The 14,287-nt window shown below is 51.3% G+C and overlaps 1 protein-coding gene across 1 annotated transcript; it reads right to left on the bottom strand.

The window, feature by feature from the left end:
• Window positions 1-7,667: 7,667 nt before the first annotated feature.
• NOBOX (NOBOX oogenesis homeobox) lies at window positions 7,668-13,988 on the bottom strand. Its single transcript, XM_038560560.1, is given in 9 exon segments — window positions 7,668-8,255; window positions 8,932-8,971; window positions 8,973-9,237; window positions 9,564-9,795; window positions 10,004-10,089; window positions 10,371-10,474; window positions 10,813-10,919; window positions 11,333-12,158; window positions 13,644-13,988. Coding segments are annotated over 9 exon segments (2,310 nt in total). The 3' UTR covers window positions 7,668-7,950.
• Window positions 13,989-14,287: the final 299 nt, after the last annotated feature.

Below are 14,287 nucleotides of genomic sequence, written 5' to 3'. Positions count from 1 at the left end.
GGTGGTGGTCAGACTTGTGGAATTGTTAGTAGCTAGATTTGGTGATAGAACTGAGCTTGGCCAGGCAACAGACTAGAACATAGATAAGGTGTGGTTTTCATAACTGTTTATCACCCTAGCACAGCAGAGCCTTAAAGCACTCCAGGGTGTGTGTGTGTGTGTGTGTGTGTGTGTGTGTGTGTAAAGAGGCTGTTTACCTTTAGGGTAAGAGGTCACAAGAGGATCTTTACTATAGATGGAATACAGAGACACTGGGCTTTCTCCTTGAAATAAAATAAACCTAGCATTCACAAAAGGGAGGAAAAAAGGAGCTTTCCTGTTGAAAATTAAGAAAAATGAATATCTAAGATAATTTTTAAAAACATTTGACAGTAGTCCTTTAAATTGGTGCTGGGGACCGTTTTTGTACACCGGGTAGGGAAATGTCCCTGATTTCACCAGTTCAAATAATCAGGAGTTAAAGGAAGTAACAGAAAAGTCAAATCAAAATGAATAACGAGCAAGAAGGTGAAATAAACAAGTGGACAAATCAGAATGCCTGGAAACATTAGATGCTTATTATCACTGAAAGTTCTAGGCGGGTGCCGAAAAACAGACTGCACCCCTGGCAGGCTACGAGAATATGGATTGGGGCATGGGTGCCAAGCTGGAGAGAGGGATGCCACGGATAGGATTTGATGAAAGGGATGACCTTAGCTACAGTTGGGTGAAAGTACACCAGAAAGGACCATGGGATCTCTGTGGGTGGGAATTCCATTCTCAGATAATAAAACCGTGCAGAGGAATGTACTTGAGGCAACTTGACCAGAATAATGAGACTTAGAGACAAATAAAATGTGAAAGCTCTGAACGAAGACGCAGATCCTACGATGCGGAGGGAGGAACCAGCTCCTCTGGCCTCTGCATCTTGTCAGTCACACTCCCAGGATGCCTGGGCGCTACAACCCGGAGTCAACTTGACATTCTCTCTTCCCTGCCCACCTAGTCAAATTCCATTAATGGATTCATAGCATCACTCACATGGACTGTTTCTCTCTTGTTCTCCTACCACTGTTTTAGTCTCAACACCCAATTCCTGACACTGGAATGACTTTCCCACTGTCCACGCCTTCCACGCCCTCTCACTGCTGCCTCTCCCCCCACCCCTCCTGACAGGTCTCTATTTCAAATCATACTAAACGCTCCTGAGTCTTTATGGCATTTAAATGCAGATCTAGGATCTATGGAAGGATCTGATTCTAAACCTAATCTAGGTGGCACCCATTGTTTGGGGGTGCTCCCCCCACCTTCTGACCTCCTTGATTGTCTCCCTCTAAAATGATCAAAATACATTTCTTCTTGAAGTTGCGCCCCCCCCCCCCCCCCCCCCCCCAGGTTTCCCTCCTATCCAAAATGTGTTTGTTTTGCAAGTTTGGGCAAATATTTAAATTTCTCTAAGTCTCAGATTTTTCATCTGTTGAATGAGTAATATCTTCTAGCAGGATCATTGTGAAATGAAATTCCCTATTAGAGAGCTAGGTACATAGTAAGTGTACAGTTACCATCATCATTATTATTTTGTCTGAGGACCAATTTCTGGGCAAAGTAAAGTAAGCCTTTTCAGTTCCTCATGGGATCTCGTAAAGCGTACAAACGCACAGTTATCTATCATTAATAGCCTTTTACCTATAAAGGCTCTTTCAGTTTTTTTAAATGCTATATTGGTGTTTGGGAAGCAAGACTCTCTTATCTGCATTTGGTGAAGTGGAAAATAAACACCTAAGAGTTCTCTCTAGACTTGGTTAAGGCATTCTTAGAAAATCATTCAAACCTCAGTGTCCTCCACTGTGAATTGAGATAATTACACTTATTGTGCACAGTTATTTGTCCAACCTCCTTTCTAGAAATACTGACCCATTGAGCTCTTGATCTTTGCCCCTTCAACACCTCTTCCCGCTCTTTGCACCCCTACTCTTAGGCCATTCCTTATCTACCTCAAAGCCATCTTTTCTTCTGCCCCATACTCCTGCCCTTTCTTGGTGTTTCCGTGAGTCCACCCTGAGACCACTTTTCTCCACGCTTCCTTCTGTGCAATTTTGTGTGGTGTCTTGACCTCAACTTGCATTTTTTATGCTGAGGAGGCCCTGTAGTTGCCACAGGCCCTTTAGTTCTTGTCTCTCATGGACAGACACTAGGTCCATATTTTTCTCCCTGGACACATCCACCCAGATAAACACAGGCACGTTAGCCTCCACATCCCCAAACACCACAGTCATCCCTACTCTTCCAGTGCCCATTATTCCTTTCTCAATTGACATTCCTTAGTTAAAAGGTCTTTGTCCTCTTCCTTTGTACTGTGATTCCTTTTAACAAATTGTCTATCGTATGGCACTGATTCCTGCTTTTAAAAATCTCTTGGATTGGGGTGCTTGGGCGGCTCAGGTGGTTGAGCGTCTGCCTTTGGCTTAGGTCCTGATCCTGGGGTCCTGGGATTGAGTTCTGCACTGGGCTCCTTGCTCAGTGGGAAGCCTGCTTCTCACTCTGCCACTCCCCCTGTTCGTGCTCTGTCAAATAAATAAATCTTTAAAAAAATCTCTAGGATTGGACCCTCTTCTATTTTTACACTATTGACTCTCGTTGCTTCTCACTTGGATGCATTCAGTAGCCTCGTCTGTTTTCCCTGCATCTCCCATCTGATCCCCCTCATCTGGTCTTTCTAAAACACAAATCTGGGCAAGTCAGCCTGCCGAGTTAAAACTGCTGATGCCTCTAATGGAGCAAAGAATACAGCTCAAGGGGCTTAGCATTGCACTTGAGGCTTTTCCCTCTCTTCCTCACCAGCCTCCTCCTCCACCATGGCCCCTCTGTTGGCTGCTCCAACATGCACAGCCAGCTTCTCTGAATTTCCATTCTCAGTGGCCTTACACCCACTATATCTTCTTCCTGGCACCCCCTTCTTCTCTGCCTACCCAAATTCTACTCTTCCTTCCTTCCTAAGGCCCTGAACTCTGAAGCTTTCTCTGCCCCAGCAGACGTGGGGACTTGCACCGTACTTGGTCCTCATGGGGGGCTGTGCACAGCACTGGCCTCCTGAATTGTGATGGTGCTCCCCAATCAGAGTGTTTGTTTCTGAAAGCCAGAAAGACATTTCATGTATCTTTGTGTTCACCCAGTACTGTAGGTGCTTGTAAATCCCCACTGAATGATGGATTGGATGTCTCTGCCTTTATTTCTCAGGACTTTGTTATGAAATTCAAAGAAGAGGGTCTTTTTAAAAGAACAATATAAACTAAACACAAATGTAAGAACCCTAAATCTCCCAGACTGTCCCTCTGTACTAAAAGAACACCCCTTCCAGGTGAGTGAAGAAGTTTCATTTCCAGGTAATGAGAGCTATTCTTTCTTTTTTTTTTTTTTTTTAATGAGAGCTATTCTTAAGACCATTGAACACTTGGAATGGAATCACCAAAAGCCAAATTGTCTCTTGTAGCCTATTTTTATGTGTTCTTTTTATGCAAGTGATATTACAATCAATATACAGTCAAAAATAAATTATAATGGACGTTCTAAAAAATATACAAAGAATAGAAAAAAATTAGCTAATAGGAACAGAAGCGAAATAGGACTCCCAAGAGATTTTAGAGTGTTTTTAGACACGTGTGGAGGCTTTATGGAGAGTTATAATGGTGGGCAGGAGGCGGTGCTAAGTGAACTCGGATCCTACCATGAACCCAGACTGCTCAGGAGTCTGAGTTACCAGAAAGCTGAGTAGAGACCTGGAGGCCTCCTGGACAGATTTTCAATTATAGCTTCCATGGACATAGATGTCCTTAGCAAAGCACTGCAACTAGGGCTGCCAAGTTTGATAAATAAAAATACAGAACACCCAAATATTGCAGGAAGCATAATAACACCAAAAAATTATTTTTTATCTGCAATTCAAATTTAACTGGACATCTAATATTTTATCTGGCAAACCAAGCTGCAACCCAAATGACATTAATATCTTTGAACCTGATATTGGTGGCTCTAGGGTATTTTGGAGAAAGAATTAGCACAGGCTTTCGGACTATAAACAACCACAATAGTTTAAGGCCACGATGAAACTGGTGGTAGATTGCCATCTAGTGAAAATTTTGTGACAGTGAAGGCTTAAATTGGAGGGTTAGGTTTTTTTCCTGAAGTCTGCAAGGAAGGATTCTGCTCTGGCCCAGGGCAAAGCCCTGAGGTTGCAGCGCTGAGGATGATGACGTCAAGAGGATGAGGGTGCCCTAGGGGAAGGGGAGGTAGGAGCAATGCTGAGATGTGGCTTGCCCCGTGATCTAAGATCAGGGCTCTCCAGCATGCACCCTTTGCTCCTGCGCTCCGACCAAAACCAAAACAAAAGCTACAGCTAACTGTAAGAAGCACAGCATCTTTCCAGATTAGATGGCTCAGACGGATGTGAACTATTAAAAATAAATTTCTGTGGATGTAATCACAATTATAATGAACTAAAGAAGTCATGCAAAAAGTAATGGAGTGGCTACAAGGTCAGATTTTAAAAGGACTGAAAAAGATGTAAATGTTAAAAGGCAGCACATTCTGGAATTCCAAGGATAATCTAAGTGTGAAGCCCAGAAGCAGCTCAGTGCTGCAAAACATGCTGAAGTCTACTCCTAACAATAACACTGGCAATCATAATAATAAAGCCGAACTGGGAATAGGAAGAGGACAAACATATTCCTTGAGGCAGATGTTATAATGTCAACACATAATACAGAGAACATTTTACTGTATTGCTTACTTTAGCTGCTCTTCTCCAGAAAGGATGGTAGTCTAGAAAGTAAAAAGCTTGGACCAAAAACATAAGATGATCTTCAAACCCAAACACAATCTTCTAGCCAAATTGAAATAATTCTATATTTCTTCCAGAATAGGACAGGGGAGGATCTCGAAGATTTAACAGAGGCAATTATCCTAATTTTTAAAGGCATGATTTGTAGAAACCAAAGAAGAATAAATGTGTAATTGTCATAAATTTCTAGAAGAAATTATCAAAAGATAAAAAATAGTCATGAAAGACAATAGACGTCTCCTAAGAGAAGGCATGCCAGACTCCTCATTTACTATCTTGTTAGGTCTACAAGAATACTAAATCATTAGATTGCTATAAAGAGATGTGTTTAGATTTTAGTGAGCCATACAGCAAAGTGTTTCCCCAAAATGTTTTTTGCAGAATGCTAGAGATAACAAAGGATGGCCCTGGATGATAATATAGTTGAGGATTTTTAGCCAGTTTGAATTTCAGCCCCAAAAGTGTGTTCATTGAGGGAGTATTTTCAAGGAGGGATGTCAAAATTTCTGTAATTACTTATCTTGTTTACTAATGATGATTATAAAATGTAGAAAACGTACTAATCGAATTTGCAGAGAACAAAATTGCAAAAAATGATAATGTTATAGGAGGACCCCAAACCATCTTGACAAACTCAATAACGGGCTAAAATTAACCAAATGAGACTGAACAATGTAAATTTTTGTATATTTAGGTTCAAAAATAACAAGTGTCCAAACATAAAATAAGAGAGAATGATTTTAAAACAGTTTCTATTAAAATGACCCAGGGGTCCCAGCTGACAGTTTGGGACCAAGAATATGAAGTGGCTGGGAAAAAAAAAAATCCATTTCCTCTCCAGACAACATTAATAGAAAAGGGTTCCCTTTTTGATAAAGGGGACAGTCACAGTATACAATGCGGGTGGCCAGACTGCACTAAAGTCAGGCTCAGTTCTGGCACCTCTCCTAAAAGGAACGACCATAAACTCATCTTCTTTTGAAAAGGGGCACACAGGGTGGTCAAGAGCCTGGAGAGCAAGCCACAGGAGGCCAAGGCTTAGAGGAATGACACAGGCTCCTCAGATTTTATGTTACTAGATTTATCCTTTATAGAGCACAAGGAAAGCAAAACTCAGATGAAACAACATTGACTTCTTCCTAGTAGAAGAAAGAACTATAATAATCAAAGCTTTCAAAAATTCTGTGGGCCCTGGTATAGGCGTTAGCCACCTACCTCTGCAGCCTGCAACTGGAAAAGCAAGACTCGGTGATCCGCCATCTGAGGTGGTTTAGAGGAGACTGGCCTTTGTCAAGAGGTTGGACTTCTCAGCTAATCAGTTTTCTTCTGCTTCTAGGATTCTACACTCCTAATAACTACTCACCATTTTCTCTGTTTGGTCTATCGTTATTTCTGAATTCTCAACCCATTTTACTTTTAGTAGGCCATTAGATCTAGTGTAACGTTTTTTAGCTGAGTGTTGCACACAGGCGTTGACCTTAGAGTCTATCTCCCTCCAGTTCTTGGCTTTCCATGTCTACATTGTTCCATTTGCCCCATTCTACCCCTCCCACACTCCCACACCCCCATCCCACCCCCCTCCCCACCCACCCTGCTGCCCCTACCAATCTGAGTAGCAGGAGCCTGAACCAGTTAAGAAGGGGGGGTTTGAAAGTCCCACAGGGCTTTGAAAGCAACAGAACATCCTAGTGGCTGTTAGAAAGAGCAGAACTACCAGTAGCACGTGATGGAACGGTGAGAGCCTTCCGTCTTTCCCCCTTCTGTCTGCTTTTAGGCTGCTCATGATGCCACAGGCCTCATGGGACAGAGTGTGAAGAGACATTTGTAAAATACATACCTTAAAAGACCCAGATATGTATCATAACCCAAGTCCTTTCATATTTCAATGTATACATTCTAATTCCTAAATTAAGGTTGTTGATGCCTGGCTGTTAGGATCCTGGAGTGGCAGGAAGAGATGGTGGCTAAAGCCGCAGAGCAGAGCTACTCAATACTGTTGGCCCAGAAAACCCTGCAGAGATGCATGCATACGTGTTCTCGTGTAACCAGGAAGTTTCCTCTCCATTTCCAAATACTCTGCCTTTTGGGTTCTTAGGAGTCATGACTCTAGAACTATTATGATGAATATAAGTTAACTACTTAAAAAAAGAAACTTGTATTATAAGTGTATTTTCCAATAATCATAGCATTTGGAGGTCCAGAATGGTACCCTCACACACACTCACCAAATGCAGAAATGTAGTTTGATTCAGTGGCCCTCAAATCCTAGGTATTTTGGCACTGTTAGGGCCATCATATGTGGGGTGGCAAGATATTATATATATGTATTATATATCTGTGTGTGTATATATATGTATATATATGTGTGTGTGTATCTACATACACACACACACACACACACACACAGGAATATTCTCTTCTCAGTGCTCCCACGTCTTATCCCTACCCTCCCTCCCCACAAAAGAGCTTTGGAAAAACAAGTTATGATTCACAAGGCTAGAGACTTGACCTAAAATATCCTTGTCTCTTGTAATCCTATCCCTACAGAGCCCAAATCCTAGAGAGATATGTCCAGGCTCAGATTTGCTCCGGGTTCAGTCCTGCCTGAGTTTGGGAACAGAACATGATTTAATGCCAGGACTGAAAACGAGGCCCAGGATGCTCGATTTCTGGTCGGGCCAGAGACATGGGCTCAGGGAGGATGCCAACGTGTTCGCACCCAGTGGAGACCTCGCCTGGGACATGTAGGACTGCAGCCAACAGCCGGTCAGCTGAGTGGAAGGGAGTGAAAGAAATGCAGCTCTTAATTAGTGAGTCGGGAGACACAGAATTACTCAGAGAAGCCCAAGAGTAAACTCATTTAATGCTTACAACAGACACTGGCTCCTCTGGCAAGGAAAGGAAACCTAAGCTTGCACAGAGGTCAGAGGTCGCGGACCATCCTGTCTCGGGGCTGCAGAGGGTGGGGCCGACCCGCAGCCTTCTCAGATCAGGTCCAGCAAGGTGAGCCCTTGGAGGGGGAAGCATCTCACTCCCCCCACTACCCCCCACCCCCCAGCCAACAGATTCCACAGTCCCTCCTCACACCACTGTCTCCTCCGAGGCACCCAACCCTCTCCTCCTCGGCCCCCCAACTAGTGGCCACGGCTGTCCTGGTCTTCCTCTCGGACTTCCTGGGGTGCCAAGGGCTCCCCTGCAGAGGTGGCAGGCTGCTCCTCTTGGGATTTGCCCAGGAAGGGCCCTGGCCCCGGTCGGGCCCCTCCGGCCAGCTGGGGGACGCCTGCAGAGGGTTGCCTGCTGCTCACCGCCGGGGCACAGGGGCCTGGGAACAGATCGGGCAAGTAGCCCTCACCTCCAGGGAGGGCACCCAGGGTCTGTGGACAGAAGGGACCGGGGAAAGGCAGTTCTGGCAAGCAAGGGTCATTCCAGGGGACTGCACCTGCGGGATGGATGGTACAGGGGGGTCAGACAGGATCAAGGGCATCCACTGCAGCTGAGCAGATCCGGCGACACCCCCCCCATCCTCCCCCAGAAACACAGCTGAGGCTCCCAGGGCCAGTGGGGGTAGAGTCCTAGCACCAGGAGCTCCCCTGGGGACCCGGCATGGCCCTGCCTCGGGGCTCCGTGGTCTGGTAACATCGAGGCGGGGTGGACGGCCGGGCAGGCCGAGGCCCTCCACGCAGGCAGCAGGGAGACTGCAAACCGCCCACACGGCTTCCTCCCCTTCTACTGGGGTGCAGCCTTAGCACGAGGGGTGCACCGGGTTCCAGAGGTCCAGTGGCTTGTCGGCCTGCTCAGGTCAGGGTCAGCCGCCGTCTACTCGGTCCCCTCCTATTCTTCTCCCCTCCTATTGTTTCTAACCCCCTGCACCCCCCCCCCCTCCCTGCAATGGGATTGCTATTCCCATGTCAGAGTCCAGGAGACTGAGACTCGGCAAAGCTGGGAGTGGCTGAGCTGCACCGCCGACTTCAGCCTCCTGACTCCTGAGCGCCCACTCTGCCCCGCGCCCCCAGGGAGCCACAGCCAAGCAGGGGTGCGGGAGAGGGGCTCGCTGGCCGCCGGCCCTGCTCGGCCCGCCCTTCCCACCCCCCTCGCGCCCTCCAGCGCCAACTCACCCACGTTCCCAGCAGGTGGCTGCAGCACCATCTGCCCCGACGGAGGGCCCCGGGAAGTAGCCCTGAGATAGGCCCGCGCCCGGGCCGAAGGGCGAGGTGAAGAGCGGGTCCTCGGGCAGTGGGGGCAGCAGGGGGTGGGGGGTGGGCAGCGGGAAGGGGTGCAGGAACGGGAACTGGGCTTGAGGCTGTTGGTAGAGCTGGCCCTGGGGCGCCTGGGAGAAGGGGAACGGCCCCGGCTGGGTGCCCGCTTGGTAGTCCTGGGGTTCCAGCTCTTCCAAGTATGAACAGGCGGGTGGTGGGGTGACGCTGTGGGGGCCAAAGGAGCATTTTGCGAGGCTCGGGGTGGCTTCCTCGTCGTTGCCGCCCCGTAGGTCAGTCCCTCCCCATCTCCAGGACCCCAGACTTGCTGCTTCCTCTCCTTTCTCTTCCTGTTCCTGGCTTCTCACCCTCCTTCCTGCCCTGTTGCGGTGATAGTCTAGATCTTTCCCACTTCAAATCCACTGGTGCTTTCAATCCTCATCGCGATTAGGACTCCTTGCTTCTCTCAGCTAACTCCCCCCTGCCCCTGCCCCAGCTCCATCTATCTTTTCTCCTTCTATACCCCTCCCAGGGTCCCCCATTAGGCTCCGTACCTTGTCCCCCAGGACCCACAGGGGCCTTCTTTGTGGCTGTTGTCACTGCCAGGAGTATCCAGCAGCAGAGGCATCATTTGAGGGGTAGGGACAGGGCCCAGGGGAAAAGGAAGGTTGACTCTTCGAAGAGGTGGGGGGCTGAAGAGTGGCGGGGTCACTGCCACCCTTTGAGTATTCTCAGGCTGTTGGGGTGGGGCCAGAGTCTGGTCAGAGGTCAGCAGTATGGGGGGCTCTAGGAAGCAAAGTCAAAGAGGGATTATACAGGTAAGGAAATGGGGAGGCAGATTGGGAACTAGGGATGATAGAAGTGTGCCATGGCCAGGCCCCCTTGAACAGATGCCCCACTGGACCACTCCACATCTCCCCAGAAAGGACTCTTTCTTTGCTGTCTTTCCAGCTGCCATTTCCCCCACATAACCCTCAGAAGGTGGTCATCCTACCCATGAGAGTATCCAGAGGGGGCTCCTGAGGAAAGGTACCAGGCTCTGGGTCCAGGGTCACAGAAGGTGGCAGCTCAGTTGCAGAGCTGGAGGCAGACAGAATGAAGATTGTAGCCCTGGGGTCCCTGGATTTGCACCAGGGCTACAGTGTGGAGAAAGGGACTCCAGATTCCCGAACACTGCCTTCCTGCAAGACTCTGGCATCTTCTCGACCCCCTCCAACCAAAGTCTCTCTAGGTATCAACCAGCCACTCTAGCCCTCACGGCCAACTTTCCAACACACTCTCCTTCTGGACCCCAGGAGGCCCCCTTAGACCTCACTTCCGACCTATGGGGATGACGATCCAGGAAGAAGAGGGACACTTACCTGCTGGCAGTGGTGGGGACAGGGCCCGCAAGACTATCCTTGTTCTCCTTCCCATTCAGCCTCTCCACTTTTCGCCACTTTGCCCGGCGGTTCTGGAACCACACCTGTAGGCGGGAGAGAGAGACCATCGAAGAGTTTCCACAACCATGCAAGAGACGAAGACTTGGGTTCTGATTGTCGCACCATGAGCTATAGGACTTGGGGAGGTCAGAAACCTTTCTCTGTGAGAGTGGTTTTATGAAAGGTTCATCTAGGTGGCTCTGAGGGATTTTCCTCTTCGAATCAGAGGTTGTGGCAGCGTGGAAATAGGCAGGACCACAGCCGGATCGAAGACCTGACCTCGGCCCCTACAGGGAGACACTGAGCACTTGCTGTGCTCCTCAAGAGCTCCAGTTGCTGGTTTCTCCTCCACCCTGAGATCTGTGGGGCCAACCCCCTTTACCATGATGCGTTGGGGGGTGACCCCCACCGTCTGGGCAATCTCCCGGCGCTTATCGCTGTCTGGGTAGTGGTCTTCTTGGAAGATCCTTTCTAGCTCCTCCAGCTGGTCTGGAAGAAGAAGAAACTTGCCTGAGGGCAAACAGTGATGCAGCAGCAGAGGAGAAACCGACACCTTCCAGATGAGACCACTGTCCCCAACCCAAGGGTCTTTCCAAAGCCTTGCGACTAAGTTCCCCATTGGGCCGGGGCCTTCTCTCCCTCTCCTGGGCTTTGCGGCAGGGAACTGTGTGGTGTTGACTTTCCTGCTCCTTCTAACCTGGTCCCAATTTCACTTCCCGATGAGGCCACCCAATGTTTGCTTTGAGGGTCAGGGGTTGTGACCCTGCCACCGGTCAAGAGAGAATTCAGAACAAGGGATGTACAGACGACCCACACTGCTGTCTCGGGGGGCTACTGTATTCTCTGCTGAGCCCGCCTTTCACAGGGCTCACCTGGATTTTCCCTCACCTTCAGGGACCTACCTGAGCGGTATAGGGTCCGAGTCTTTTTCCGGACTTGGCACGTCACTTCTGGGGTCCTCTTCTGATCTGTGTTTTGGCTGTTCTGAGCCAACGTGCTGAGGAGGTTGGCCAGATGGCAGGGCCCCCGGCCTGACCCACAAGGCACTGGGTTGTGTGTGGCATGGGCTGAGTTAATGACATCGGCAGAGGATGAAGAGGCCAAACCCCCGGCACTGGACGGTCTCTGCTTACTGGAGGCTGGGGAGTAGGATCTCTTCCCGGGCTTTGCCTCCCTCCCTGGGAAGGAACAGCCTTCCCCAGGAGGCTGGGGTCCGGGTGGGGCCGTAACCGTGTGTTTGTGGAGAGCCCCAGAGCCAGATGGCTGGCTCCCCCTCCCAGGATCTGGGGAGAACCCAGCTGGTTCTCCAGGGGCCTCTGCCGGCGGCTTCTCCCCAGCAGCGTGGATGGGGGGCAGGTCCTCGCTTGGGGCATCCCGAGTGTGGGGGGCTGGGCCCTGCAGCGGTTCCTCCTCTGGCCCAGCAGCCAGGGGCTGGCCTCTACCTTCCTGGCCTGTGGAGAACAGCACCCAGTGACCTTCCAGCTCCAGGAAGAAGGAAGACCCTGGACCTAGAGGATGTGTGGCTTCCTGCTCTGCAGCCGGTTTCCTGCTGGGCCTCACACTTTCATTCCCCCACTCGTCCGAGGGCAGGGATTCTAGGCTCCCGGTTCTCACTTGGCTATTGTAAAGATGAAACGAGATGATCCACTGATTTGAAAAATGCGAGCAAATATATGCACCTAGGAGGGTGAGCCTGAGCTCACATACACAGATGGTAGGAGAGCAATCCTAATTTGGGGGGTGGTTATTTTGGTTATTTCCTGTGAGTTACTGGCCTTCCCCCCCCGCCCCCCCAGACACCTGGAACTGAGTCAAGGGATAAGCATCTTGTCTGTTCAAACATTTCTAAGGGACAAACCGTAAATCTGGGAGTGCCCTGGGAGGAGAGAGATTGAGCGCCTGCAGCTTCTAAGACTGGCTTTTGTTCCTGCTGCCCAAACGGGCGTTATTGCTTAGAGTAGGGACAAGGTCCTACTCTGCCTACAAGACTAGGAGTAGAGACGAGGTAGGACAAGGTCCTACTCTACCTACAAGTCCTACAAGACTCTGGTCTCCAGAAGCCCAGGCAAGGACAGCAAGGGAGCTAACGGGGACAACCATCCTCCCCTTCCGCAGAACCCACTCTGCCCCTGCCAGCCCTGCTCACCCCCCAATGTGCACCCTCCTCCCCCACCCCACAAAGGAGAACCTCATTCTGGCTTTGGGCCCAAGCCAACCCTCCCCTCACAGGTATGGAAGAGTGGTCCAGCGGGCACCAAAAGCCTCTTTCACTCCTCCTCCAAGGCTGTCTGCCTTTAGGCTGGGACTGATTCATCAGGCACTAATCACGTCCCGGACTCTGTCCTAAGCGTCTTTCAAAGATGCGCACCTAATCCCAGAGAGGAAGGCACTATTGACAGCTCAGCCCCATAGATGAAACACGGATCCCACAGCTGAGTGATCTGCCCAAGACCCTATAGCACAGGGCTCTTGATCATTAGGCAGTTCTCCTGTCCCCTCTGCCCCCAGAAACCGTCCCAGTTCAACACCCCCCTTACTCATAACCCCCAAGATCCGCAGCTCAAAGAGACGCTTTGTCATGTCCTCCAGGTTGTAAGATTTTGAAATGGAGGCTAACTCGTGGCTACGAGCTGCTGTTTTTTTTTGTTTTGTTTTGTTTTGTTTTTTGAGCTACTGTTATTTTGATGAAAACTGCGGGACATAGAGGCCTTCAGGAACGACGCTCCAACCACCTGGCCCAGAAAGATGGGCCGCCTCGGGGTGAGGGGCTTTGGCAGGTTGGCTCCCAGGGTGCGCAGCAGGCCTGACTATTTTATTTCTACTTTTAAAAACTCTTTGTTTTCCTTAAATTCAATTAATATATGGTGTATTATTAGCGTTAGAGTAAGTCCAGGGACTGGTCAGCTGGATTGGGGGTGTCTCTAGAGCGTTCCCCGTGCGGCCAGCAGGAGGGGGCCCGGGCTGGTGAAGAGGGCTGGCGGTGGCAGGGGGAAGGATGGGGGGGCGGGGGGTCACCCCCGGTTTCCAGCATCTTAGGCCGGCTAACCTGGTGCGCAGTAGGTGCTCAGTGAACGCGACGTTATCCCAGTGCCACGCCGTGGTGCGCGAGGGGAGGGGGTCGGCACCCAGACGCAGGAGGGGACCTGGGGCTCACGGCCCCGCGCGCAGGGAGACGGGGGCCTCAGGGATGGGGTGAGCGGGGCGGGGGGAGACCTCAAGGATGGGGTGCGCGGGGGACACCTCGGGGATGGGGTGCGCGGGGGACACCTCGGGGATGGGGTGCGCGGGGGAGGCCTCGGGGATGGGGTGCGCGGGGGACACCTCGGGGATGGGGTGCGCGGGGGACACCTCGGGGATGGGGTGTGCGGAGGGGGCCTCGGGGATGGGGTGCGCGGGGGCACCTCGGGGATGGGGTGCACGGGGGGGCCCTCGGGGATGGGGTGCGTGGGGGCGGGCCTCCCTCCCTCCCGCCCCAGCCCTGCCAGCCCCCCCAGCCCGCCCCACGCTCCCCCCACGCTCACCCCGCGGCTCGGGGCAGGGCTCCCGCGTGGGCTCCATGGCCCCGATGCGCGCCGCCGACACCTGCCGGGCGGCCCCGCGACCTAATGAAGCCTCGCGGGCGGGCAGGTGTGCGGGAGTCCCCCCACCCCCCGCCCCCGCCCCAGGGCGCGGCCCACCGGGCGGGCGGCGCGTGGGGCAGCTGCGGGGCGGGGCGGCCCTCAGGACCCCTCCCGGCCCAGGTGTGCGGCCGCTCGGCCAGGGCCGCCTGGCCTCCCGGGGCTGGCGACGGGCCCCCCACCCCCGAGCCCCGGGGCTCCCCGGGGCTCGCCCAGGCCTCGGGATGACCCCTGCCTGGG

Source organism: Canis lupus, chromosome 16 (assembly GCF_011100685.1).
Source record: "Canis lupus familiaris isolate Mischka breed German Shepherd chromosome 16, alternate assembly UU_Cfam_GSD_1.0, whole genome shotgun sequence".
In the NCBI taxonomy this organism is placed as follows: domain Eukaryota; kingdom Metazoa; phylum Chordata; class Mammalia; order Carnivora; family Canidae; genus Canis; species Canis lupus.
Note: the sequence above shows the minus strand (reverse complement) of the source record. Positions and strands in the feature narration are given on the sequence as shown.